The following is a 25,535-nucleotide window of genomic DNA, read 5'->3' on the forward strand; positions in this document are numbered from 1 at the left end:
TCTTTTCTGTCATCATACTTGTCCACTGCTTGTCAGTAGATTCCTCATTTTGCACTAAGTCCGGAAGCTGAGCAATTTGATAGATAAGGAACTGGTTCTCCAGAGCATCTAGGGCACTGTGCTTGTCTTCTTCTTCTTCCTGAAGCAACATGCAGGGGAACTTGTTGATGAAGAACTTTAGAGAAGTGAATTTGGCATCCTTCTGATATGCAATGTCAGCCACTTGCACATGGATGAGAACATCAGACTTCAATAGAAACTTACTTACAATGTAGTCACATGCCTTGGTGTAATATGAATGCACTGCTGCATAGAACTTATGGCAATCAGACTCATCTAAAGTGTTCACAATTTCTCTTGTTGCGCTTTTTATGACCATTTCAGATTCTTCACAAAGATTCTCCTTGTTCTTGTAGTCCAGAAGGGTCAAGTCTGTGGCTGCAATGATTGCTTGTGGAGCTACAAATTGGCTGTACAAGTCACGCAGTAGACTTTCTAGTATTCCTTTTAGCTTTTGTATCAGAGGACTTCTCGTCTGAAAGATGACATTTTTCTTGTGAAATGCAATGATGCTGTGGCTGATATTGGGTTTGAGTGCAATGAATTCAGAATTCTTTCCTGTCTTGTTTTATCTCTTACTGTCTGTCTTGTTTCTTTTTTTCCTCCACATCTTGTTTTTTCATTTCCAGTCATTTTACTAGAAATCATACTGGGATGACTGGAAGTTCCAGTCTTGAGCACTGTTGAGCCTGTTGCCTTGCCAACAACTTTCCCAGTCTTCTGCTTTTTTCTAGGTGTATCCGAAGCTTCCTCATTTGTCGTTTTTCCCGAGTAGTAGAGCTTGAAGATGCAGGTCTACTGTGTTGTGGCTGTGGTGTTTGAAGTTGAACCTGGGAGGTAGAGAAATTATTGATTACCATATGAGAAAGAAACAAGACTACTGACACAGTTTACAATTAAAAAGATACACTACATTTGAAATCTTGGCAGATGACTAGCATTATTGAATACATTTTTATATCTGTAAACTGAACAGCAGAGTGAAGATGATTGGAAGAGAAAGAGCTTACAAGTAAATGACCTAAAAATAAGAAGAAAAAATAAATGATGTAAAGGAACATATTTAACTGTCACCCTGTATATATCGTCCCTATTTTCACGAAGTGACGGTAGTGAGGAAAATCGTCACGCAAACTGTATGCAATTTTATTTCACTACCGTCACTTCGTGAAAACAGCGACGAATTATGATCAATTTTTGTACTCACTTGGGTCTGAGACTTGGCAGGTTTGCTCACATGTGGTGGATCTGCAGACACCTTCTTGGGAATGCAGAATGCTTGGAGTTGTGCAGTCATCTTGGTTTGGTGAGCAGGCTTTTTCTGCAGGACAAGACAAGCTTAAAAAAATTAATGCGATGCCTGCAACACTATTGATGACTTATTTATAAGCATGAAATTTAATTACACATTAAATTAAATTTTGCAATTACCATTTTGGTTCACGTAATATCCATTTTCGTATTTTTTTCAAACTATTTTAGAGTGTAAAATGATAATAACTGTTGCCAATTTGAGGAGTAAAAGCTGATTAATTCAAACATTTAGAAAGCTCTCTACTGCTAGGGTTAATCTATTCAAATCTGGTAATTTTAATGATGGCCATATTTAAATGGAATAAAAAGGAGTACATGCCTTGTAGTAATACATTTTCTAGCCTTACCTTCAGTTGAGATCCCTGAGCAGGTTCATTTTTCACAGCTGGAGTTGGCTTCTTTGGAACAAGTGAAGTCTGGACACTATTCTTGGTAGCCTTGGTCTGTTGAGTAGGCTTCTTCTGCTTTGTCTGTTGAGTAGGCGTCTTCTGCTCGGCTGACACTTCTCCTTCAAAAAAGAGGACTAGAGCTTGCCATTGTTGGATAAATCTTGGCAAGCATTGGCCCAAGCTCAGCCATCTCGTACAAGCATGTTTCAGAACTGCCTGCACTTCGTTCCCAATGAGCATCTGGAACTTCTTGAGATTCAATTTCCTGTTCACGCTGGCTTCCAGATAGTAGAACACATCAATAAGGAGCGAGTCAATTGAATATGGTAATGCAGATGACGCATCTTTGGCAGCAGAATCAATTAGATGATTGGGGCAACCAAGCACTGACACTTCCCGAGGCATGCCACAATTTGGTATGGTTTACTGTCGCTGACATTACTCCCATCAGTTGATATTGCAATTGGCCGTGCTTTCATGGCTGAAACGATCTGTCCTTGTTTATCTTTGGCCATTTCACGCACAAGACAAGATGTTTGGTCCTTGCACTGGTAAACTTCATAACCTCCTCAGAATTAGGAAAGGCTTTTTTCAACAATGGTCCCATGTGACTTGCAGCTGATAGAAGAATATTGTGCTCCAAATAAAATGATGTAAATAAGCACTCAGCTCTAGTTATATTAAAATCCTTGGAGGTTGACATCCATGATGTTATTTCTCGTGCTGACGATTCAGACTTGAAAGCAGTGATGTGTTGCTTTGATTTGCAATGAACAACAATGTCATTACAACCGCCATGCAAAATTGACAAATCTCGGCGACATTCCTTGCAAGTTGCATGATGTTTGCTCTTTCCTGATGATGCACCGAAGTCAAATTTATCAGCATATTTCTTGTTGTAAGCATGTCCTCTTTTGCACTCCATCTTATTCACAACGATTTTCTGTCTTACACGATGCAAGGAACTGCTTTGGCATCTTGAGCCTCTGTTTTTTGTACGAGATGGGTTTCCGTGAAATTCTCCTTCTGATCTCCAGACAACTGGTCATACTTCGTACATGTTGCACATTGGTCTTTTTTATTTATCATAACGTTTTTTCCGGGCAATGGTATGGTGTTGCTTGGCCACAATCAGTGAAATAGCTGCATAGGGAATCTTATCTGCTTAATGAGTAGAAAACTGCAAGTATTGCGCAATTCTTGATGAATGTACTTGAAACAGTCTGAACATCAAAGTAAAATGGCTAATGGACACATGGGAATAGACAGTTCTGAATAGACACAAAGTGAAATGAATATACAGTTCTTTGGTGGACATAACTGAATTTCACAAAAAATGGACATAGACAGTTCTGGCTTTAAGCCCTCTAGAAAAAATAAGAAATAAAAAACAATATAATACATATTAAAGAAAATAAAATGAAATTTGCATATTCAAAATTTATGCAAATTAACCTTTGCATTTTCAAATATCGACAGCCCCCCCCCCCCCCCCCCCCCCTGCAGTCAGGGGTTGCTCAAAATAGCCCAGGGCCAGTAGAATTTCAGAAATATGTTTGCTCTTTCATTAAAATTTAATGAGAAAATTGTAAAGCACAGTTTTTGTTGGGGTTGCAGGGGTTTACTCGTACATGTTTCTATGCGATTCCGTGTTTGTTTTTTTGGGGGAAAAAAGATGAAAAATTGTATTTTAAGATCGTATTTCACTCTTATTATCATACTAAATATGATTTAATCGTACTGGTTGGCATCTCTGTATAACCCTCCAATTTTCATTAACTCAAACAACTTACATCATAGTGAATAACCTACTCAACTAAAACGCATTATCACTACCAAACAATCATCTTTCAGCGAATAACATTCCAGCATTGGGTCCCGATATTAGTATTCTTTCATTATCATTAACCTTCCCATTTTGATATTCCATATATAATATGATATCAACCTCTTCTTTACTTAAATACTTGCATGTCTCATTGTCACGTTCAAGCTTGATCTCTGATTTGAGTGTCTTCTTCAGAGTGATGGTTTCCACCGTGACGTACCTTGTCTCCTCCTCCAACCCAGTCAAAAAATGAGCACTTTGCAAGGTTCATGGAATGTTCCAACTTCAATATACGGATCAGGTCGACAATCCTTAATCTGGGAAGAAAAAGCATGGATGTATGATCTTGTTATCCATCCACCTATCAATCCAGTATTCTAAATGTGCACCATTGTTTTAGATTTCTCAAATATGATCTATAAGTTCGAAATACATGTACATGTCATGATGTGAGTGATGTTTAAAGATACTAAGGTTTGAAAGGCAAGGAGTGACAACACATAAATCCTTTAACTCATCACCTTAAGAAAAGGGTTTTTACCAACTTTACAACCTGCTTTCAATGTGATGTCCATGGCAGATGATATCATTGATAAGTGTACGGTAAGCCAACAAAATATTGACAACCCTTTTAAGAAGGAATAATATTCATATTCGTTTTTGCAAGAATGAAGACATGATAAATGAAAATGTTTAATTATCAACAAAATTAAGAAATTTACTTGTTTATTCTTCTCATTTTACTACTAATATTAAAAAGCAATCTTAACAGCTTCATGGTAACTATAATATGTAGGGATGACCTCTGTTTCCAATAAATCTAGTCCCTTGCTGTACACATGATCTATCAATGTTCCCTTCTCAGTAGTAGCATTAACAACATGCTGTTTGTAACCTTTATTACACATTAGCTTGTTTACCTGTAAAGAACCTTTAAACAAATCCTCATTAAAATCTCCCATCACAATACACCTAATGCTTGTTTTGTGTAATACATCTAGCAAATTGTCTAATGATTCACAGAATGATTTGATACTATATGATGGAGGTCGATAAACAACTGAAATCACAACAGAAACTGGTTTGGTGACAAGAATTGCAATAAACTCTAAGTTGTCGACAGATATGTCTAATCTACTTGAATATGTATTCTTGATATACATTGCAACACCTCCGTGCGATTGTTCTTTGAGTACATTTCCAACTCCAGAATTACAGTATGACAGATGTCGTGGCTGATGATAAAATCGAAAGTTATCTAAAACAACGTCACAGAGATCATCATCATTAATCCATGTTTCGGTCAAGCAAATACAATCTACATTCACAAATTGGCACTGGGATTTGAAATCAGTAAAATGCTGTTTTAATCCTTGTACATTTTGCATTACCAAAGAAAAGTTATAATCGTGAATATCTTCGGAAGTTTCATTCTCAATAAACGGCTTCATAATCTCAATGCGTTCTTTAATTTCTGGATTACAATATATACGTTTAGGATCGAAATGTTCTATCACAAGTCCAGATAACGAAGTAACGCGACTAAGCCCAACATATGCCTGTCCAGATTGAAATACATTTTTTAATGATACAACAGCTTTGTCTAATGTCGAACCTTGTACTTTATGAATTGTGCAAGCATAAGCAAGCTTAAGTGGAAATTGTTTTCTCACATATTTCTTACCAATGGATTCTTGAGACATTTCGATTGAATGAATACCAATATCGGCCTTCTCAAAATTAACTTTGATGCAAACTGGATTCAAATTTGTATGATCCGTTATTATTTCTGTTACATTTCCGAAACATCCATTTGTCAGGCCTTTACTAACATCAATGTTTTTGAGCAACATCACTCTAGCATTAACTGCAATCCACAGATAAGGAGGCAACTGGGTTTTCATCTTTGTATAAGGTTTTTCCCGTATTTGATTTCCTTTTTTAACATCTTTGTCCATGTCTTGTGCTTTTACGCATATCACATCTCCACATTTTTTATGCAATAATTTCTTGTTCCAAGCATCTACTTCATTGTTACATGCATAGATATGCAGAGCATTTTCACATTCTTCACCAGTCTCACAGGACTTGAGCATTGCTAGGTCTTCATCACAGAGAATCTCTTCCCCTTGTTTTACACGTAATCTATTTAAGAGAAAAGCAAATTGGGTATCGTCTTTTTGTCTCATAATGTCTTCAAGTTCTACTTTCTTGAAATTAGCATTCCACAATGCACCATTGAGTGTGTCTTTATATAAAGGAGTTCCTAAGACTGGAGGTAACTGATACATGTCTCCCACAGCAATAACTGAAACACCAGCAAAAGCAGTTTGATCTCGTGATTGTTTTATTTGTCGTAGGCGGCCGTGAATGTAAGACATCAACTTTTGATTTACCATTGATACTTCATCTATGATTAAAATTTGCAATTCAGCCAGCTTATTTCGAAGGACACTTATTTTCTCATCACTCAGAGGTTGATACAGTCTTTGTGCATTGATTGGAATAGAAAGAATACTATGTATAGTATGGCCATTGATATTGTATGCAGCTACTCCGGTTGGAGCCATTTTCAATACTGAGACATCATCAGGATGTGGCAACATTCGGGCTAGTATACGTGTTGCTTCATAGTAAAGACATTTGATCAAATGACTCTTTCCAGTACCAGCACCTCCAGTTAGAAACATATGAAACGGTTCGACCGATTTTCCATTTACTCTATCTAAACACCACTGTCGTATTTTGTAAAAAACACTCTGTTGCTTCTCATTCAAAGACCTCATCAAAGAATGTCCATCTTGTTTGGAAATTTTTACTGAACGTAGTTCAATGCTATAGTCATCTTTTTTCGGTTCATTCTTTAAATCTGGGATATCAAGATCTCCATCACAATCTTCGACATCTACATTTTCTTTGGGATGTTCAAGTCGCTCTACTTCCTTTTCCGGACATAAAAGACCCCATGCATCTTCGTGTGGACCAAATTTGTCAAGATGCTCCTGTGCATGATCAATTGCATCGGCATTCATTTCAAACTTCTTTCGGTTAGTACAGACAATTGACCAGACTTTCTCCAATTCACGTCCACATATTTTCACAGAACCTGTCTCGTAGAACTCTTCATGTGTTTCAAATGTTGGGGGCTTTAATTGTCCATCTTCAAAATATGGCAGAAAGAGTTGCAAAATGCTCAAATAATATTTTTCGGGTGAGATGATGGGTGAGAATCGGGGATATCTTACAACTGCATCTCCCGTACGAGTACGCTTCTGAATATATCCCAGATCGTTATCTAATTTAAAGACATTTTTACTTCTTGTACTTGGCGTTTGGGATGCAGTTAAGATTCTATACTGAGAACAAAACGTTGCAAGACACATATCACTGAATTCTGCGTTTTTAGGTCGAGCTTTGTATCTGTCGAGCTTGCTAGGCATCCAAACATTCTCATCATCATCATTATCGTTATCTGGTCTGCTCTTTATAACGCTTAATGGTAAACTCATTCTGACAGGGTCGGGTCCAACAGGAATGAATTCCACTTTCCTAGAAGATTCTTTCAATCTGAGACTGCAAACACGATAGACGCTTTCTTGAGCAGACACTTCACGATTTTGCATGTACACCTGGCCAAGTTTTTTCATGCTTTCCTTTGCGTTCTCATTTCCCTCTTTCATTTCTGATAGTGTATGACTCAATAGCATTCCGATTTCTCGTTCAGCTTTTGACATGTAGGATACAATATAAGCCACGCATGCAAATACATTTGTTACAAACTGCAAATCCATGTTGGCATTCCAGCTTCTTAGTAGACTTGGATTAAACTGATTCACCCATACATCTTGTATTTCTCTTTTGATGATTATACTTTGTTGTGATGCTAATTCATTATGTGCATTCTCAAATTGATTTTGTGTAATGCCAAGCTTTTCAAAGAGATGGTTTACACTGTTGTACTCGATTCCATTGGATAATGCATCTTTAACTGACTTCAACAATTTCTCTGCATCATCTTTAATCTTTGTAGAAGCTTTAATTTGATCATTGTCCTTTCCCTTATTTTGCACTTTCCCACAATCTTTAGCTGGAATCTCTTCAACAGGTGTTACAATGAATGTTTTTTCAGATGGTGGTCTTGGGAAATTAAATCTACACGCTTTTCCCGTTTTTGTGCAAGATTTAGAATGTTTCTTACTGTGTTGTTGGACCTTGCTTACTATTTCATGTAGTTCTCGATCTTCCTTTTCATCCGGTTTCTGGCAAGAAATGTATTTATCTACAAATTGTACGACATCATCATCTTTATCGATACCCAACTGTGGAGCATTTTCAACCCAGAACAAGGCATGAATGTGAGGGGAACCACGGGCTTGATACTCTACTCTCCAAAATGAATCAACTACTTTACCAATCGGTGCAGCGGGAGATAAAATAACTCTCTTCATAAAAGTGTGAAATCTTTTATCAAACATTCTGGCAACTGTTACTGGATTTGATCTTAAAAGATTACATTTTTCTGTATAGTCTAATTCACTCGATTCCCTGGTGTCTCCTTTTTGTCTAAGCAATGTATTCATTAATTCTGGCCATCTCATATCGGCAGATGAGAAAGAAGCAAACCATGTCGGCTTTCCAAGCTGTCGTACCATTGCGAGAACATCTTTTTGTGTCTTTTGCCAGAATGGAGGTGTTCCACGAATTTGCTTTAAAAATTTATAGCCCTTGTCTGATTTTAGTATTTTTTTAACTTTCTCTGCATCTTTCAAATCTGAGGCAGTTATTGAAGACGAATCATCTTTTTTGTTTGGACTTTGCCTTAAAGCGATAGAAACTTGTGATATAACCTGTTGAATTTCATAAATATATTGTGCATAAAAGATGTAATCTGTATTCTGAGCAAATCTATTGTCCACGTGCATCAGTCGGTTATGCAGATAACGTCCTAATGTTATTTTTTCATCTCTTCTATCATGGAATGTTGGTTGACCTTTAGGAAATAACACTGGGAAACATTTGGCCTCATTGCTTTCATCTTGTAGAATTGATACAGGGCTTCTTCCTTCACAAGGAGCACAACATATTATGTCTTCAAAATACTGATCTAATATTTCCTGTCCAATATCTACCGGCTGGAGACATGAGTCTAACTGAATACCGCGTAAGCGTTCTTCCATATCGTCTTCAGTGTTGTTGTCATCTATTTTTTGTTGTAGTTTACTGTTGTCTTGCATGTTTTCATTAGCATTTTTGTCTTTGGACAAAATGTAATCAATTTGTTCTTCCATTTCCTTCCAATATTTTGCCAAACGAGCTTTACCACCAATTTCCACTGCTTCTTCCTTTTCATTATCTTTTTCATTTCGTTCAAGTGAGTTTTCCCATTTATCATTTACTGCAACATCAAAATACCACTTATTATTTGCTTTTAAATACTGCAGAGCATTGAGCAAGTTAGATTTATCTACAAATTTGTACTCATAATAGCTTTTGTACGACAATTTTCGTTTGAGTTTAACACGGATCAATTGATCTTCAGTCTGTGGTCTTGGCAACATATCTACTGTTTCATAAGTGTTTGAAGGCACGCACACGACTGGGCCATGGACTCCATTTTGACCACCTTTAGGCAAGGCCATTAACTTCATGAAAGGGATATTCAATGCAATCAAATGCTGTTCTAAATTGTTCAGATTGGCAAGTTCTTCTGGAACTTCATGTAGTTGTAAATTGTTCATGTTTGCTTCTGCAGGTACTTTTCCAGCTTGCAATTTTCTATGACAGGTAAAGCATATCCAAAGTGTCGATCTGGCTGACTGGCCTATTAAACATTTTGACCGGCATTCTGAATTGCAAACATGCAAATATTCTTCACTTATGCACGTGTGAATTTTATAATTACTCTTTTTACATTTCAATACCTGGTTCTCAAAGAGAAGTTTTAAGCATACACAGCACACATATTCTGGGCCATGAGAAATTATCTTTCTAAATTCTTCAAGTACAATATCAAACTCGGACAATTTTACCGTTCGAAGTACAGACCTTTTTCGATTTTGTTTTATTACATTTTGCCTATATTTTTCAATTCTTTTATATTTCATTTTTAAGCTCATCAATTTCTTTTCCTTAAATTCGTTGCCTTTATATCTAATTTTGGACAATGTTTTCATATTTGCCTTTTTTGTATGTTTAAATTGTTGATCGTTGTGATATAATTTCTTCATTTGTTTTTTCATGATATCTTGTTGTTTTTCCTTAAAATTTTCATCGTTCAAATATTTACTTCTTAATTTGCTTTTGTGAATTCGTTTAAATAGTTCATCATGCTGGTATTTACTTCTTATTCTACTCTTGTGCATTCGTTTAAATAGTTCATCATGCTGGTATTTACTTCTTATTCTACTCTTGTGCATTCGTTTAAATAGTTCATCATGCTGGTATTTACTTCTTATTCTACTCTTGTGCATTCGTTTAAATAGTTCATCGTTCCAATATTTATTTTTCATTTTAGTCCTCATAGCTGTTTTAACATTTTCTTTAAATCCTTCATTTCTCAAATATTTTTGTTTATTTCTATACAAAATTTTCTTTTTATAACATAAATCAGAATGATATTTGGTTTTCATAATATTTAGCTGTATGTTCCTGAAATTTGAATCCTCTTTATACATTTCTTTTTGCCTTTGTTTCACATAAGCTCCTTGCTTTATTTTGTGTGATAAATTAGTGTTGTAATTCTCTTTTTGTCTTTGTTTTACTTCATTTATTTTTTCCATGTTATAGGTTAAATCATTTTGATATTTATTCTTCGATTTAATTTTCCTCATTTGCGCATTGTGAAGACACTTTTCCTTTTTCTTAATTATTTCATCTTTGGTCAAGGCTCGTTTTTCTCTCATAAGCTGTCTACTGCGCTCCCTTCTTTGATTAGAACTTTGTCTGTGTTTACGTTTTTTCTTTCCATGGTCTACATTTCCAACATGAACTTCTCCAATTATTATTAATTCATCATTACTATCAGCACATTCGCTTGCATCAATTCTTAAGCTGTCGTTCTCATTCATTTTTACCAATTTGGTTTTTCGAACTTCATTACCAAGGTCAACATCGACTTTTGCATCATTTTCAATGTTACTCAATTTTCGTTTTCTGCTTAAGATAGAGTTGGAATTCTGAACTTTGTTCACTAAATTTAATCTATCAGAGTCATTCCCGCATTTAGTACAATTTTTGAAATCTCCATTTTGTTCATTTACATATTCTGTCTTGATAGAGTCATTTCTTTTCAAAAGACAACTTTTATTCAGCGGTGGTTCTTTTAGTTTCGTTAAGGTAATTGTCACACTCTTCAGTTTTAATTCCTGACCGTTATAATGTACATCATGACTGATCGTTTCATTTGCTTTTTCAGGGAAGAGAAATACATTTGGGTTATCAATCATCTTTTGTGGGGAAACACTCTCATCCAATATTTGAACTTCATCAAAGCTTTCACAATGTATGGAACATCCAGAGCTTCCAGACTGACTTTCACTGTGTGTATTTGACGAAGGAATTGGATTACAAACAAAATCCTGTAACTGTGGATAGCCTTTCAAGGTTTCATTCTTACCGGAAGTTGCTTTAGCACATACACTAGTTACTTCATATTCGGTGTGCAGGGGGCATCCCATTGATTTTGCTAACCTCATGCAATGCTTGTACACACCTTGCCAGCTTTGAGTACGAAGTACAACACTGTGTCCGTTACAAATCAGGAAACCTCGACTGCTTCTGGAATGTGAATCAAATATAAAAAAACCATCTTGACCAGATAATACAATGAAAGTACTTCTAGCAAATGTCACAAAACATGCATCAGAATCAGTACAGAGTTCTTTTTCGAGTGCTTGCTTCAATGTCATCGAAAGAGACTGGGCCAATATCAATTCATCTCCATCTAACAATCCAGTGACTGGTTCACGGCATACTATGTTAAACAATTCATTGTACGCATCCAAATATTCAAATAGATCAGATATCAATAAGTATTGGTTGTCGAGTGAAGTGGATCGCCGTATGTAACAATATAATTCATTACCGTTATTCAAAATCCTGTCTAGATCTGTACTTTTCCAATCATTGGCATTTTTTACCTTGCTATACAACAGTGCAGAAAGTGAATTGGTAACACACTGCTTTCCACTTAAGTCACCAAATCTTGTATCCCCTTGATTGAATGTCCCTTGGGCAACCAGCGTTATTTGTGTATCAACTCTCGTGCATTTGTCTTTGTGATCACTTTCAAGGGTTTCGTCCTTGGTGTTACGTTCGTTGTGAACGACTGATTTAGACTGATTACTTGCACACTGTTCATATGTCATGTCAAAAAGATTTGCAGTACCTTTTCTCTCATCGTGATTTATCGTACCAGTTTCCAACGTGAGCCTACGTTTTTTTCCCTTTGGATCAACATGGTTTTGAAATGTTTCAGGAGACTTATCCACTACTTCATCAATTTCTTCCTCTATCTGACACTTGGATCTACACTTCTTGAACACATGCTTTACTTTAACATCAGCCTGAATTGATGGACATGGCAAAGTTCTCTTTGTTGTTCTTGTCTGTTCTAATGAATTGAAATTGACAAAATCTACAGATTCAACAACATTAAAATGAACATTTCCTGTGTACAGTATATAAATTCCCTTATCAGATGTAACAATATTGATTCTTCCAGGTTTCTTTGCAGAGTACAATTGCCAACATGGTACTTGGTCATTGTATGAATAAATATCAGTATCGATTAAATTTGCTAAAGCGCTAATTTCAGTGTCTGTAGCCCACGTTCCGTCTTCCTTTATTCTACGTTTCAAAACATATTCTCTGACTGTTCTATATTCTTGCCTCAATGTATTACTAAACATGTCCTTGGTTTGCAATAAATGTTTCACAGTGGCATTTCTTAAAATTGCATGATTACGCTCAGTTCCAGAAATTACATAGGAAATTGCACGAAAGAAACAATTGCCATCACCAGTAATTTGTTTACTCTGTAAAGGAACTCCAATAGAGCTATTTCTATCTAACCTTGAATCACAGCCTTTGCCTATATATCTGATATTCAGTTTTGAACAAATGTTCTGTTTGTCATTATTCTGGAGGGGTACAAATTTGAAATCTTTATCTGGTCTATCACGTAATCCAAGATCTGCTACAAATTCAACTTCTGTTTCTGTTTCATCAGTACATGTGTACATATTAGCATCTATTGCCTTTTCAATGTCTTCATCTTTGATATTTGAATCTGAAGAAGATTCTAAAGGATTCCTTGAATGAGCATGATCATTAAATGACATATCAGTATCATTGTCTGTACCATCTTTTACTGTATCAAAGCTTCTATTCTTCAGGTCATTGTCATACACTGCATCTTCTTGTACACCATCTGAAACATCTGAAAAATCATTTTTCATCATATCATCATTTTCCAATACCGATTCACAGACATTGTCTACTGGTTCATTTATGGGCATATCTTTTGGTCTATCACAAACATTCAAAGGCATATTGCGTTGTGGTAAAACACTTCTATCGAATAAATCACATCCAGGACTTGTGTCTGTATCACTATCAGATTCTATACAATTTCTTGCACACGAACGTTTCACTGGTATATGAACATCACTGCCACTATCATCGTCCGTTTCAATTTCCCCATTTTCATCAAAATTTGATTTCAACAGATTATTCTTTGAATCGTCCTGCACAACTCCATCTGAACCTTTGTTGTCTTTCATATTGCAAATATGCTGGTCTGAGTGTTCATCATTTTTACATGTATTTGGATCAAGTCCTTGGTCACTTGCATTCATAGATTTCTTTGTATCCAGCTTCTCATTCTTTACTGCTAATTCTATTCCTTCATCTTTGTCAAATCTAATCTCTGATTTATCAGAAGAGTGATTTCCATCAGTGCCTTTTTTCCCGGCTTTGGAAGACTGACCTTTCTTGTTCCTTGCTCGACCTTTCTTGTTCTTTGCTTCTTTTTTCTTGCCACCAGCATGAACTCTGTACTTTCGCAAATCCTTGATCTGTTCAAAAAGATTACAAGTACATACATCGATATCAACACATGTATCTGTTCTAGATTGAGTTGGCAAATTGCTTGCTATGTCTGCCCAGGATCGTGTTTGTGCCGTTTCACTTTGCACACACATGTCATTATACAACTTCATTGCATGTGGGGACTGCACACTGTAGGCATATAAACCTAAAAGAGTTTCTGTGTAAGATTGAACACTGATATCTTTTTTCTCGGATTTCACCTTCTTTTCTTTACAATCAACTTTCTTTCGGTCTTCCTTTTTTTTCCTGCTATGGCTTTCATAGAATGTCTTCATTGCTTTGCCGATGTAAGTTACACCAGGTTCTAAGACTTTGCCATTCACTGATTTTCTTCTGATTTTCCTGTCTGTTTGATGATCATCTATTGATTTGGGATACAATTTTCTTGATTTTAGTTTCTCCACCCATTTCGTCTTCCTTGATTTCACAATTACCCAGTCATCCTCAAATTTTTCATTTTGCATCTCTTCGTGTTCTATTTGGGATGGATTTTCCATAGCCAAAGGATTATGTCTATCAGACTCATTTGTTTGCCTGTCAGTTATATGATGTTGTGTTCCTCTCAATCGATTGGTTTTCTTTCCCTTTTTACCATACCTCTTCTTTGATCTGCCACATTTTCTTTTGTTGGTCGTACTTGATAGGGTCCTTGATTGGTTCAAATCCAAGTAACAGTGTTCATCATGATCACCAAGAAGTTCGTATCTATTGAAATGAGAAGGGATGCATACTTGATCAAACATGCGATGAGCCATGTTGTTATTGCCACAAAATGAACAAATCCAGATCAATGTCAGGTCACTCAGTCTGTCTTCACAAGGGAATCCCATACATGTCACATGAAAATGCTTACTACAACAGTCACATCTTGCATCACTTTCATTTTCTTTGATTTCATTGTTACAGATACAGCATTCATTAAGATCTGGGTTGGTCACCAATGCACAACTAGTCAGTATATTCATGATTTCATCAAGTGTTTTCTTAAATTCAATTGTATCCATCATGGTAAATTTTGCTTATATACTTGCAACAGTTCTGGTTAATAATTACAAGTCTACAATTAACGGTTCTGTAACTTTGATATATAATGTTCTGTATATATTCCTTACTCCAATAGTCTTTTATTTAAATATTCCTATTGTGAATTATGAAAAACTAATCCTTACTGATATTAAACTCTATGGTATTTCAATAGCCTAGCTTTATATACACTAGCTTGTACTGTGTTAAGGAGCTATAATGTTTTTGTCTCAAGATGGCGTTTTTTATTAAAATTATGAGTAGGTCATTAATAGCCTAAATGTATTGTAGGCCTATATAAGTTCCCAAATTGCTAATTTCTTTGTTACTCTCTCTCTGCAAACAGGTTCACTTTATATCCTGATCAAAATATCTTTCTTATTCTTTCTCAAATCAATCAACCTCACTTATATTTCTAAAACTATATATTTATCCTGACCCAATCTTCTTTCTTACTCTCTCTACAATCAAGCTTACTTTTATTTTTAAAATTCTGAACACTATATATCGAAGGATTTCTTTCCTTTTCTCTTTACAATCAACAACGCTCACTTTTCTAGGACTCTATATATTGACACAAATTTTGTGTGATTATGGTCTTATCAAGTTCTAGGAATTAGAATTAAATTGCTTTCTCGCTATTGTTCTTCTTTTTATTTCAGTTTGTTTTTAATTCCTTTTAGAAACTGCCAAATATTTCTTTCTAATTTACAGTAATTATGTCTTCTAAAATGGCAATACAGTCTTTCAAACTTGCAATATTGCCTTCTTCACACTATTTTGTTCAATCTTCTTTATTCTTTGCTGTGTATACGCTCTTTTTACTTTCCCAAGATTACTAATACTACTGTTTTGAATTCTAATAGAGGTCTTATCAAGTTCTAGGAATTAGAATTAGATTGCTTTTTCTCTATTGTTCTTCTTTTTATTTCACTTTGCTTTTAATTCCTTCTAGAAACTGCCCAGATTTTTTTTCTAATTGACAGCAATTTTGTCTTCTAAAATACAGTCCTTAAAACTTCCAATATTATCTTCAACGACTACTTTCCAATCTACTTTACTCTTTAAAATGTATACCTCTTTTTTTCTTTCCCAAGATTTACAATATTACTGCTTTCAACTGTAATTATGGTCTTATCAAGTTCCAGGAATTAGAATTAGATTCCTGTTCCTCTATTATTCTTCTTTTATTATTGCAGTTTACTTTTAATTCCTTCTAGAAACTGCTAATAATTTCTTTGTAATTGACAATAATTATGTCTTCTAAAATGGCAATACAGTCCTTCAAACTTCCAATATTTATCTTGAACGACTACTTTTCCAATCTACTTTACTCTTTAAAATGTATACCTCTTTTTTTTCTTTCCCAAGATTTACAATATTACTGCTTTCAACTGTAAGTATGGTCTTATCAAGTTCCAGGAATTAGAGTTAGATTCCTTTCCCTCTATTGTTCTTCTTTTTATTTCAGTTTACTTTTAATTCCTTCTAGAAACTACCAATAATTTCTTTATAATTGACAATAATTATGTCTTCTAAAAATGGCAATACAATCTTTAGAAATATTCTGTTCCAGTTTTGATTCGATTCAAGATTTCCAGATTCAAGTTTCATTCAGTATGTATGTTTCAGATTCAAGGTTCAAGATAGTTCAAGTTCAAGTGCTAGTTCAAATACAAGTTCAAGTGCAAGTTCTTTGGAAGTTCTTTAGTTCAAAATAGTTCAAGATAGTTCAAAATAGTTCAAGATAGTTCAAGATAGTTCAAGATAGTTCAAGATAGTTCAAGATAGTTCAAGTGCAAGTTCAAGTGTAAGTTCAAGTGCAAGTTCAAGTGCAAGTTCAAGTGTAAGTTCAAGTGTAAGTTCAAGTGCAAGTTCAAGTTCTTTGGAGAGTTCTTTGGAGAGTTCTTTGGAGAGTTCTTTGGAGAGTTCTTTGGAGAGTTCTTTGGAGAGTTCTTTGGAGAGTTCTTTGGAGAGTTCTTTGGAGAGTTCTTTGGAGAGTTCTTTGGAGTGTACCACCCTCGGTCCTGCAAAAGACAGAAAGGAATAGAAAAAAAAATTAATTAAATTCAATAGACACGTCTGGGCAATTCTTGAGAAATCATCAAGGAGCTCGTATCTATTGAAATGAGAATGACTTAATTATTAAATCACTATTGCTTCAAAATAGACTTCCCCTTTAAGTCAACATAGATATGTGCCAGATCCAGCCCCATTCACTTTTTACATGATTGAAAAGCCCTGATAAGGGCTCGTTTGTACCATATTATGAAGTTTATGAATTAATATGGATTATAGATTAGAATCTAGAATATACTTACTTTAATTAGAGCGATGCTGGAAAGTGTGCTTAGATGTTAAGTACTTGTAATCTGGCATTTTCGTAAGTAAGAAGACCAGCCACTATCGCTTTTGCAACAGCGCTGTGTTGTGTGCATCTATTAAATGCAGTGCACAATTTATCGTCACCACTAGTGCGGGCGCGGGTGCCAGCGGTCTATTAAGGCAAGCCGGGATTTGCGGAACCAGAAGATAGTCTCAGTGGAGCATCCCGAGACCAAAATAAAGTCATAGTCATATAGTCATAGTGATAAAACACCCTAAATGTAAAAAATCTGCTCACAAAAACTAAAAGGAAACCAAAACCCAAGGAGAAAATCATCTCATACGAAAGAGTAATATGAGAGAAGCAATTTCAAAAAAGTTTCATCAAAATCGGCTATAAAATAAGAGAGTTATGAAAGTTTGAAAACACTTGTTGTACTTTCTATGGGGATCCTCAAATTGGCAACGCAAATACAAATAGTGAGCCCTCATCCAATGCTTAAAGATACTATGTCCCTTTTGCAGCCAACATCAAATTCTGAAGAACTTTGCAGAAATTATGAATATGTCATGTATGTCCTATCTGTCAAATTTAAACATTAGCAGTGTCCTAATATTCATATTATGCAAAGAAACCCGTTTACTTGCTAGACTAGCTTCACTGTCAGACACTATTGAGTGACTCACTGGCTTTTTTCTTCTTTGGTAATAACATACATGTACATAAAATGAGCTGTAAAGGGTATATGAACATTTGTCAACATCAATATCCCACTTCTGCTTGTAATGGCCAAAATTAAACTGATTGAATCTTTGCGCAGCATAAAATGTACGACCATTCGGTACAATGGTCTGAAAATAAGACCATTACTTACTGGCTCTATAGTTCTTAAGTCGATTCGACAACTAATAGTTGTTATTTTCCAACTTAAAGACATTTTCAAGCCCCCCCCCCCCCTTTTTTTTAGGGAAGTTCTAAATTAGTATTATCTTTCAAATGCCGTTGGAATGTAACCTCCTCATTTTGTTGGCCTGCAAATGGGACATAGTACCTTTAAAGGTAAAGACCAGTTTTGGTCATGCGATTGCATTGGGACGCTAAACATGTAAACAAAAATTAATGGCCTAACTCAAATCTTTTGGGACCCATAAAATAGCTTTGACTTAGACAAATTTTGATTTAGGAGGGTTATAAAATAATGGGACAAAACAGGATGGGCTACGTGTAGACATTCAACCATAGCAATTTTTGACTTATCCCAGTTCGACTTAGGCAAGGTCACCTGTACTATATGTTTTGCATTGGACTAAAATCAAAATACATCTATACGTTTGCACTAGGTGTTCAATGAAAAAAACTTTTTCTTCTTTATCAACTCCTTACATAATTCACTATGGATTCTCTTCAAATTTTGGCTACACCCAATGGAAGAGTATTATGAATTGTCCACAAAATTATGTTGCATACCTACGGAAGTGTCAAAAATGTTATATAGAAATTTCATTAAGCCATAGCTTTCCTATTCCGCGTTCAATTATGTTCCCAATTATGCAGATCTGTTTCATTCCATTGTAGCTTTAATTTAAAAACTACTTGACTTCAGCCTTCTTAAGCAGATCAACTTACTCTCTGCAACTCTCTGCAACTCTCTGCAACTCTGAAAACAGTCAATAACCTGAAAGAAAAAAAGAAAAGAAAAAAACAATTGCATTTCATGAAATACCAATATGAATATATTACACAAATAAATACAAATAGTGAGCCCTCATCCAATGCTTAAAGATACTATGTCGGTCCCTTTTGCAGCCAACATCAAATTATGTAGAACTTTGCAGAAATTATGAATATGTCATGTATGTCCTATCTGTCAAATTTAAACATTAGCAGTGTCCTAATATTCATATTATGCAAAGAAACCCGTTTACTTGCTATACTAGCTTCCCTGTCAGACACTATTGAGTGACTCACTGGCTTTTTTCTTCTTTGGTAATAACATACATGTACATAAAATGAGCTGTAAAGGGTATATGAACATTTGTCAACATCAATATCCCACTTCTGCTTGTAATGGCCAAAATTAAACTGATTGAATCTTTGCGCAGCATAAAATGTACGACCATTCGGTACAATGGTCTGAAAATAAGACCATTACTTACTGGCTCTATAGTTCTTAAGTCGATTCGACAACTAATAGTCGTTATTTTCCAACTTAAAGACATTTTCAAGCCCCCCCCCCCCTTTTTTTTTAGGGAACTTCTAAATTAGTATTATCTTTCAAATGCCGTTCGAATGTAGCCTTCTCATTTTGTTGGCCTGCAAATGGGACATAGTACCTTTAAAGGTAAAGACCAGTTTTGGTCATGCGATTGCATTGGGACGCTAAACATGTAAACAAAAATTAATGGCCTAACTCAAATCTTTTGGGACCCATAAAATAGCTTTGACTTAGACAAATTTTGATTTAGGAGGGTTATAAAATAATGGGACAAAACAGGATGGGCTACGTGTAGACGTTCAACCATAGCAATTTTTGACTTATCCAAGTTCGACTTAGGCAAGGTCACCTGTACTATATGTATTGCATTGGACTAAAATCAAAATACATCTATCATTTGCACTAGGTGTTTAAACAAACTTTTTCGGAAACGTTGTGGAATCGATCACAAAAGGTTGATCATCTAGCATATACGGTAAGTATTGGTGTGTACTGAAAGGTTGTGGATCATCAAAATGATGAGAAATTTGACCCAGTCATGGTAAAGTTACAAGCACTGTACACAGAAAGATGTATATGGGACTATGCGACACATGCGCGATATCTATCCACTCCGGATAGATATAATTTACCAAATATATCAATTAGTATCAAAATTTGTATCATCAGGTATTAGTCAAAACATATTCTTTCACATGATTGGTAATAAAAGGTACCATTTCATTTTTTGAGAGGGGGGCGTTTCCAAAACTGGTCTATACCTTTACTGACATAATTAAAAGTAACTTGGTAGTGTCCAAAAAGTTATATAGACAATTTCTAAAAGCCATAGCTTTCGTATTCTGCATTCAATTGTTCCCAATTATGCGGATCTGTTTCATTCCGTCATAGCTTTAATTTAAAAACTACTTGACTTCAGCCTTTCTAAGCATATCAACTTACTTTCTGCAACTCTTGAACTCTCAGTAACCTAAAATACAAACAAAAAAACAAAAAAATTACATTTAATAAAATACCAATATGAATATATTACAATAAATACAAATAATGAGCCCTCATTCATAATGCTAAATGACATAAATAAAACAAGTCAACGCAAAGCATAGCATCCCCTCGCAGGGTACATACTGGGAAATCAAACTTAGGCCATGTTTTGATGCCATGTACTTTCATATCAAATTTGATTAAAATCCGTCAAACATTACTAAAGTTATCAATTTCAGAAACCAGATTCGCATATTTAATGAGCTATGACCTTTGACCTATATACTGGGAAATCAAACTTAGGCCGTGTTTTGATTAGGCCTGAGTCATGTCGGGATTTTCATAAACCGGGTCCCGACGGCCTTGCACCTATCGGGACCCGGTGTCCCGAAATCAGCTCGCAGGATTTGTCACTTGCCTCTATAAAAAGCGCATATCATGATTATTATCATCAGTATGTCCCTTAAAAGTGACCTTTTTTATCAATCAAATCAATTAACTAATGCATACCTCGGCTCAGATCGGTATATTCTTCCATTTGACATTATTTTCATCCATGATTGGCGATGTTTAGTGCCATTATCGTGCCTCTAAAAGTAAAAAAACTGGGGCAAAAATAGAATGACAACGTTCCAGCCGCCATTTTGATTTATGCAGGTTGAATAAATCTGGTCAAAAAATATGAATGTTAGAATAATAAAACAGCTTTCTAAAAAATTCTTCTTTACAATATACCGATCATATAATTTTTTAAAGACAAAATAAATATTTATCTCTTATTTTAAACATCGCATGCTTTTTTTTAAAAGCTGAAAATTACTTGGTAATCACGAAGTTTCGATACGGATAGCTGTTGCAAGGCAAGTTCAGACTAGTCTCGGAAAAATGCGCAGTGCTCGTCGTTAGCTGTAATGCGTGCCAGAACGAACCCAAACAAAGACGTGATCGTAACGAGAAAAAAATCATTAAAAACTACGAGAGCGCAATTGGAAAGACAACTACTGCTCAAAATTACCATAATCGGGTACATAACTTGGACAAAGAATTCAATAATCGCCCAAGAAATGCCACAGAAATTGTGATAATCGAGGAGTAACTGGGTACATTTTTATCGCCTGCTGCAAATACTAGAATCCTTTGTTATACTGCTTTTCACCGTAGAGGGCGGTATTTGGTTTCTATAGCCTCGTGTTCAATTTAAACACGTGTAATTCTGACATATCAGCAGGCCCATTCGGATAATGATTGTACCTGTAGTAACTCCTTAAATATCACTATTTATGTGGCTTTTCTTGGACAACTATTGTATTCTTCCTCCAAGTTATGTATCTGCTTACGATAATTTTGAGTAGTTGTCTTTCCAATTGTGCTCTCGTAGTTTTTAATGATTTTTTTCTCGTTACGATCACGTCTTTGTTTGGGTTTGTTCTGATACGCATTACAGCTAACGACGAGCACTGCGCATTTTTCCGAGACTAGTCTGAACTTGCCTTTTATACCATGTACCTTCCTATCAAATTTCATTAAAATCCGTCAAACATTACTAAAGTTATCGAATAGAAACCAGATTTGCACATTTAATGAGCTATGACCTTTGACCTACATACTCCGAAACTGAACTTATGCTGTATTTTGATAGCATGTACCTTCATATCAAATTTGATTAAAATCTGTCAAACATTACTAAAGTTATCGATCGGAAACCAGATTCGCATATTTAATGAGCCATGACCTTTGACCTACATACTCCGAAATTGAATTTATGCTGTGTTTTTATACCATTTACCTTCATATCAAATTTCATTAAAATTGGTCAAACATTACTAAAGTTATTGATTTTAAACCAGATTCGCATATTTAATGAGCTATGACCTTTGACCTACATACTCGGAAATTGAACTTATGCTGTGTTTTTATACTATGTACCTTCATATCGAATTTCATGAAAATCCATCAAATAATACTAAAGTTATCAAACAGAAACCAGATTCGCATATTTAATGAGCTATGACCTTTGACCTACATACTCCAAAATTGAACTTATGCTATGTTTTTAAACCATGTACCTTCCTATCAAATTTCATTAAAATCCGTCAAACATTACTAAAGTTATCGAATAGAAACCAGATTCGCATATTTAATGAGCCATGACCTTTGACCTACAAACTCCGAAATTGACCTTATGCTGTGTTTTTATAGATCTACCATTTACCTTCATATCAAATTTCATTAAAATCCGTCAAACATTACTAAAGTTATTTATTTTAAACCAGATTTGTTACGGCACAAAGAAGGAAGGGCATCGAGCAGCATATTAATACAGGGGTCTAGATCCCCTCCTTCTTTGGCGAGGCGATAATTATTATCCCATGACTTTTACAAGCCGATCGCCTGTCAGCTGTGACCTGTCTAATTATCAACTATCAAGATATTTATGATTGGAATTAGAAATTAATAGATCTAGACTAGATCTAGGTCTAGTCTAGATCTATGATCTAGGTAGGGAGGCCAATGCCCAAATCTAACTTTTTAATTACTAATTTGTTTATAATAAAACAAACATTAAAAGAAAGCATTTTCTTTCACTAAGAAAACTCACCCATCTGCCGACTCCAGAAGTTCCATAAAATAGGAGATATCCAGCTAGTTCCTATGAGGTTCCTTCTACGCCTGGCCGTACGTAAGAGCCTTGAAACAATCAATTTCAATTACGTTGAGAATTAGACAGGCCCGAGGGAATGGGCGTGTCATCATGGTCATTGCCCGGACAACAAGTTCAAAACTTCGCGCGAAAGTACATTCATCATCACCGGCTAGCCTTGAATTAGTCGCACACACCGACACAGTACTGCAGGCCAGGTACGGTAATTGCATGCAAGCCGCGATCGACCATGCTAGCCATGGCATGGAGGGTCAAAACATAATGGAGAGAAAGCTCGAAAGCCACTCATTGTAAATTAAGAAAGTAATTAAAAATTAAATAAATAAATAGGCCTACCTTAGTTTTGTGATGTATTCCAATTACTATTTCCTCAGACATCAGTAAAGATCTGACACTGCATTATCATCGATCGATAAATCCAACTTGCACTTGCATGCAGCGATCACAATACGGAATCAAATATGACTGCACGCATTGATAGACGTGTACTACTTACGGAGATATTTCTCTCCCTCTCTCTCTCTCTCTCTCACTAACCATATGATGATATCATACACTAAAACACACACGCTCAAATCATGGCATTCATTACACTTCTCAATTGGAGTATAGACTGCTCACGTAGACTTTTTTTTTTTTTACTGAAATGTCTTTTTTTACACTTCTCATACATTACTGCACGACACTGGTGTCTAGTGCTGAGAAAAAGGTACTATGTGTGAGACTACGTCAAATTTGTTTTGCGCGCGATGAGACCGGAGCTCATAAATATTCATATTATGATGTCGCAAGACTTCTATTTGGGGCTCAAACAATGAGGTCTCTGTTCACAATTTTCCTTCTCAATTTGAGATGGCTCTAGCTAGTATGGGGCTCAAACCAACGCAAGATTGACAAAAACATCGTACTCTATCTACCTTCGAATGTGCAGTTTGTAAAAATCTGCAATTAAAAAGATATAATCTTTTTTCGTTATATTTTCTAGTTGTTAAAAGTGACATTTGTGCACATCTGATATGTTAATCTCTTTCAAAAGTTCTTTGATATTAAATTGGTTCCATATTTTTAGGATCTACCTTCAGTCATTGAGAAGGATTTTAGTGAGCTAACCTCATCACCCTCTAGTTTCTCTTGTGCGTCCGTTTTTTTCGTCTGCTAGCCCAATTATTGGATCAAAATACGTCAAAATCTGCAAGATCGTCAATAAATGGTGAAAGATCGTTACAGATCCGTGATTATAGGTATGTTGTGGAGTGTTTAATTGTGTATTTGTTATACATTTTATTCCATAGACCCTAGATATTTGTTTTCTTTTTTTTCCCCTTTTTTTTTCTTCTGGTAATTTTCTGACTTGGAGTTGGACGACGAGCGCACAAATCGTAGGCGTAGAAGCCTTACGCCCGGGCATTGGCCTCCCTAATCTAGGCCTATAGTCAGATAGATCTAGTATCTAGATCTAGTAGTAGTATAGTACTAGGCCTAGATCCCTACGGACTTACGGTTTTTAATTTATAACAACACTGACCTAGATCTAGAACTAGATCTAGACTAGGTCTACGGTCTATTGGGGGAAATGAGTATGGTAAAACCGGTCACTCAAAGTCAAACTGAGTCAAAGATTTTCACTTTTTTGAAACACTTCCTTTTTGTTTTTCGTAGGGCTTCAAAATTCAATCACAATCACACTCGCTGAGCTGATGATATTACACGTAGACCCTAGGCTATACATGTATACGTAAGATGTATCGCATCTCACTCAGACTTGATTTGTAACTGCAAACATTATTATAGATATAAACAAAGTCAATGCCTTTAAAAGTTTAATACACTCACACACTTATGCGATAACGCAAAATCTCCAACAAACTAATAAGAAAGGATTCACGATAAAGTAATACAATAGCAACAACCGATTTCTTACCAAAGCTAAGCTAGCAATCAGCACAACAGCACAAAACAGCAGTACTCGGATACTCATATGACCATGAGTACGAGTGTGCATGCAATTCGAATCGGCCAAAATCTTGGTCAGATTAAATTCGCCCTACAGACAATTCGCCCAGTATATTTCTCGCGCATATAATTTCTCACGAAATGCATGATTTTGCGTGTTTATATCTAAGGGAAAAGGAATGTCAAAACAATGGATATCTGATACCTTGTCGTTTAGGCCATGTAAAAAGAATATACATGTTTAGCGTCCCCGCCCACTTCTTTTTTGGGGGCAGCCTCCTACACTGTCGCTCATAAAGGTGGAATATTTTTTTTTTATCCGGAATTTATGGAATTATTTTAAAAATAATTTAAAAATACTAGATCTAGATAAATAATAGTATAATTCTCAGATTTTATTGAACAATGATTTGCCAATGTGTGTTTTGCGTGACTGCTAAATCATGTATATGCTCCTATGCTTATCAACTAGGGGACCTATGCCCTTAAGTCATAAATGACAGTAATGAGGATTAATGCCCCACAAAAGGGCCCTTATAGCACATCGACACGGTTTTGATCCTGGGGCCTCACAGTTACGAGGCCATTGCTTTGTCACTGAACCATGACTGTACGCAGCGGGGGCTAGGGTAGGGGGCAGTTTCCATGAATTAAAAAAAAAAACAGAAAAT

At 35.6% G+C, this 25,535-nt stretch overlaps 1 protein-coding gene and 1 long non-coding RNA gene across 3 annotated transcripts; both read right to left on the reverse strand.

Moving 5' to 3' along the window:
* Positions 1 to 654: 654 nt before the first annotated feature.
* Positions 655 to 16,510, reverse strand: LOC105445243. The gene is made up of 7 exons (XM_030984572.1): positions 14,299 to 16,510; positions 13,580 to 13,667; positions 11,303 to 11,367; positions 3,812 to 3,908; positions 1,722 to 2,924; positions 1,268 to 1,381; positions 655 to 890 (listed from the first exon to the last, which is right to left on the reverse strand). The coding sequence occupies exons 5-7, from the start codon at positions 2,166 to 2,168 to the stop codon at positions 705 to 707; spliced, it is 747 nt and encodes a 248-aa protein (XP_030840432.1). The 5' UTR covers positions 2,169 to 2,924; positions 3,812 to 3,908; positions 11,303 to 11,367; positions 13,580 to 13,667; positions 14,299 to 16,510; the 3' UTR covers positions 655 to 704.
* A 183-nt stretch (positions 16,511 to 16,693) lies between these two features.
* Positions 16,694 to 25,117, reverse strand: LOC105440542. Of its 2 annotated transcripts, XR_971695.2 has the most exons (4): positions 24,833 to 25,117; positions 20,208 to 20,235; positions 18,677 to 18,725; positions 16,694 to 16,751 (listed from the first exon to the last, which is right to left on the reverse strand). It is a non-coding gene; the product is annotated as an uncharacterized LOC105440542 (long non-coding RNA). The 2 variants fall into 2 exon arrangements; XR_004063974.1 differs by lacking the exon at positions 16,694 to 16,751 and having other exon boundaries at positions 18,415 to 18,725; positions 24,833 to 25,109.
* Between the last annotated feature and the right edge of the window lie 418 nt (positions 25,118 to 25,535).

This window comes from Strongylocentrotus purpuratus, unplaced genomic scaffold (genome assembly GCF_000002235.5).
Source record: "Strongylocentrotus purpuratus isolate Spur 01 unplaced genomic scaffold, Spur_5.0 spur5_scaffold_14, whole genome shotgun sequence".
NCBI lineage: Eukaryota > Metazoa > Echinodermata > Echinoidea > Camarodonta > Strongylocentrotidae > Strongylocentrotus > Strongylocentrotus purpuratus.

Excerpts from the sequence above, each read along its gene's own strand:
- LOC105445243 (XM_030984572.1), bottom strand. The coding sequence starts at position 2,168 with ATGCCTCGGGAAGTGTCAGTGCTTGGTTGCCCCAATCATCTAATTGAT. Across the intron at positions 1,382-1,721 it reads CTCAGGGATCTCAACTGAAG|AAAAAGCCTGCTCACCAAAC; the intron begins GTAAGGCTAGAA and ends CTTGTCCTGCAG. Across the intron at positions 891-1,267 it reads CTGCCAAGTCTCAGACCCAA|GTTCAACTTCAAACACCACA; the intron begins GTGAGTACAAAA and ends TCTACCTCCCAG.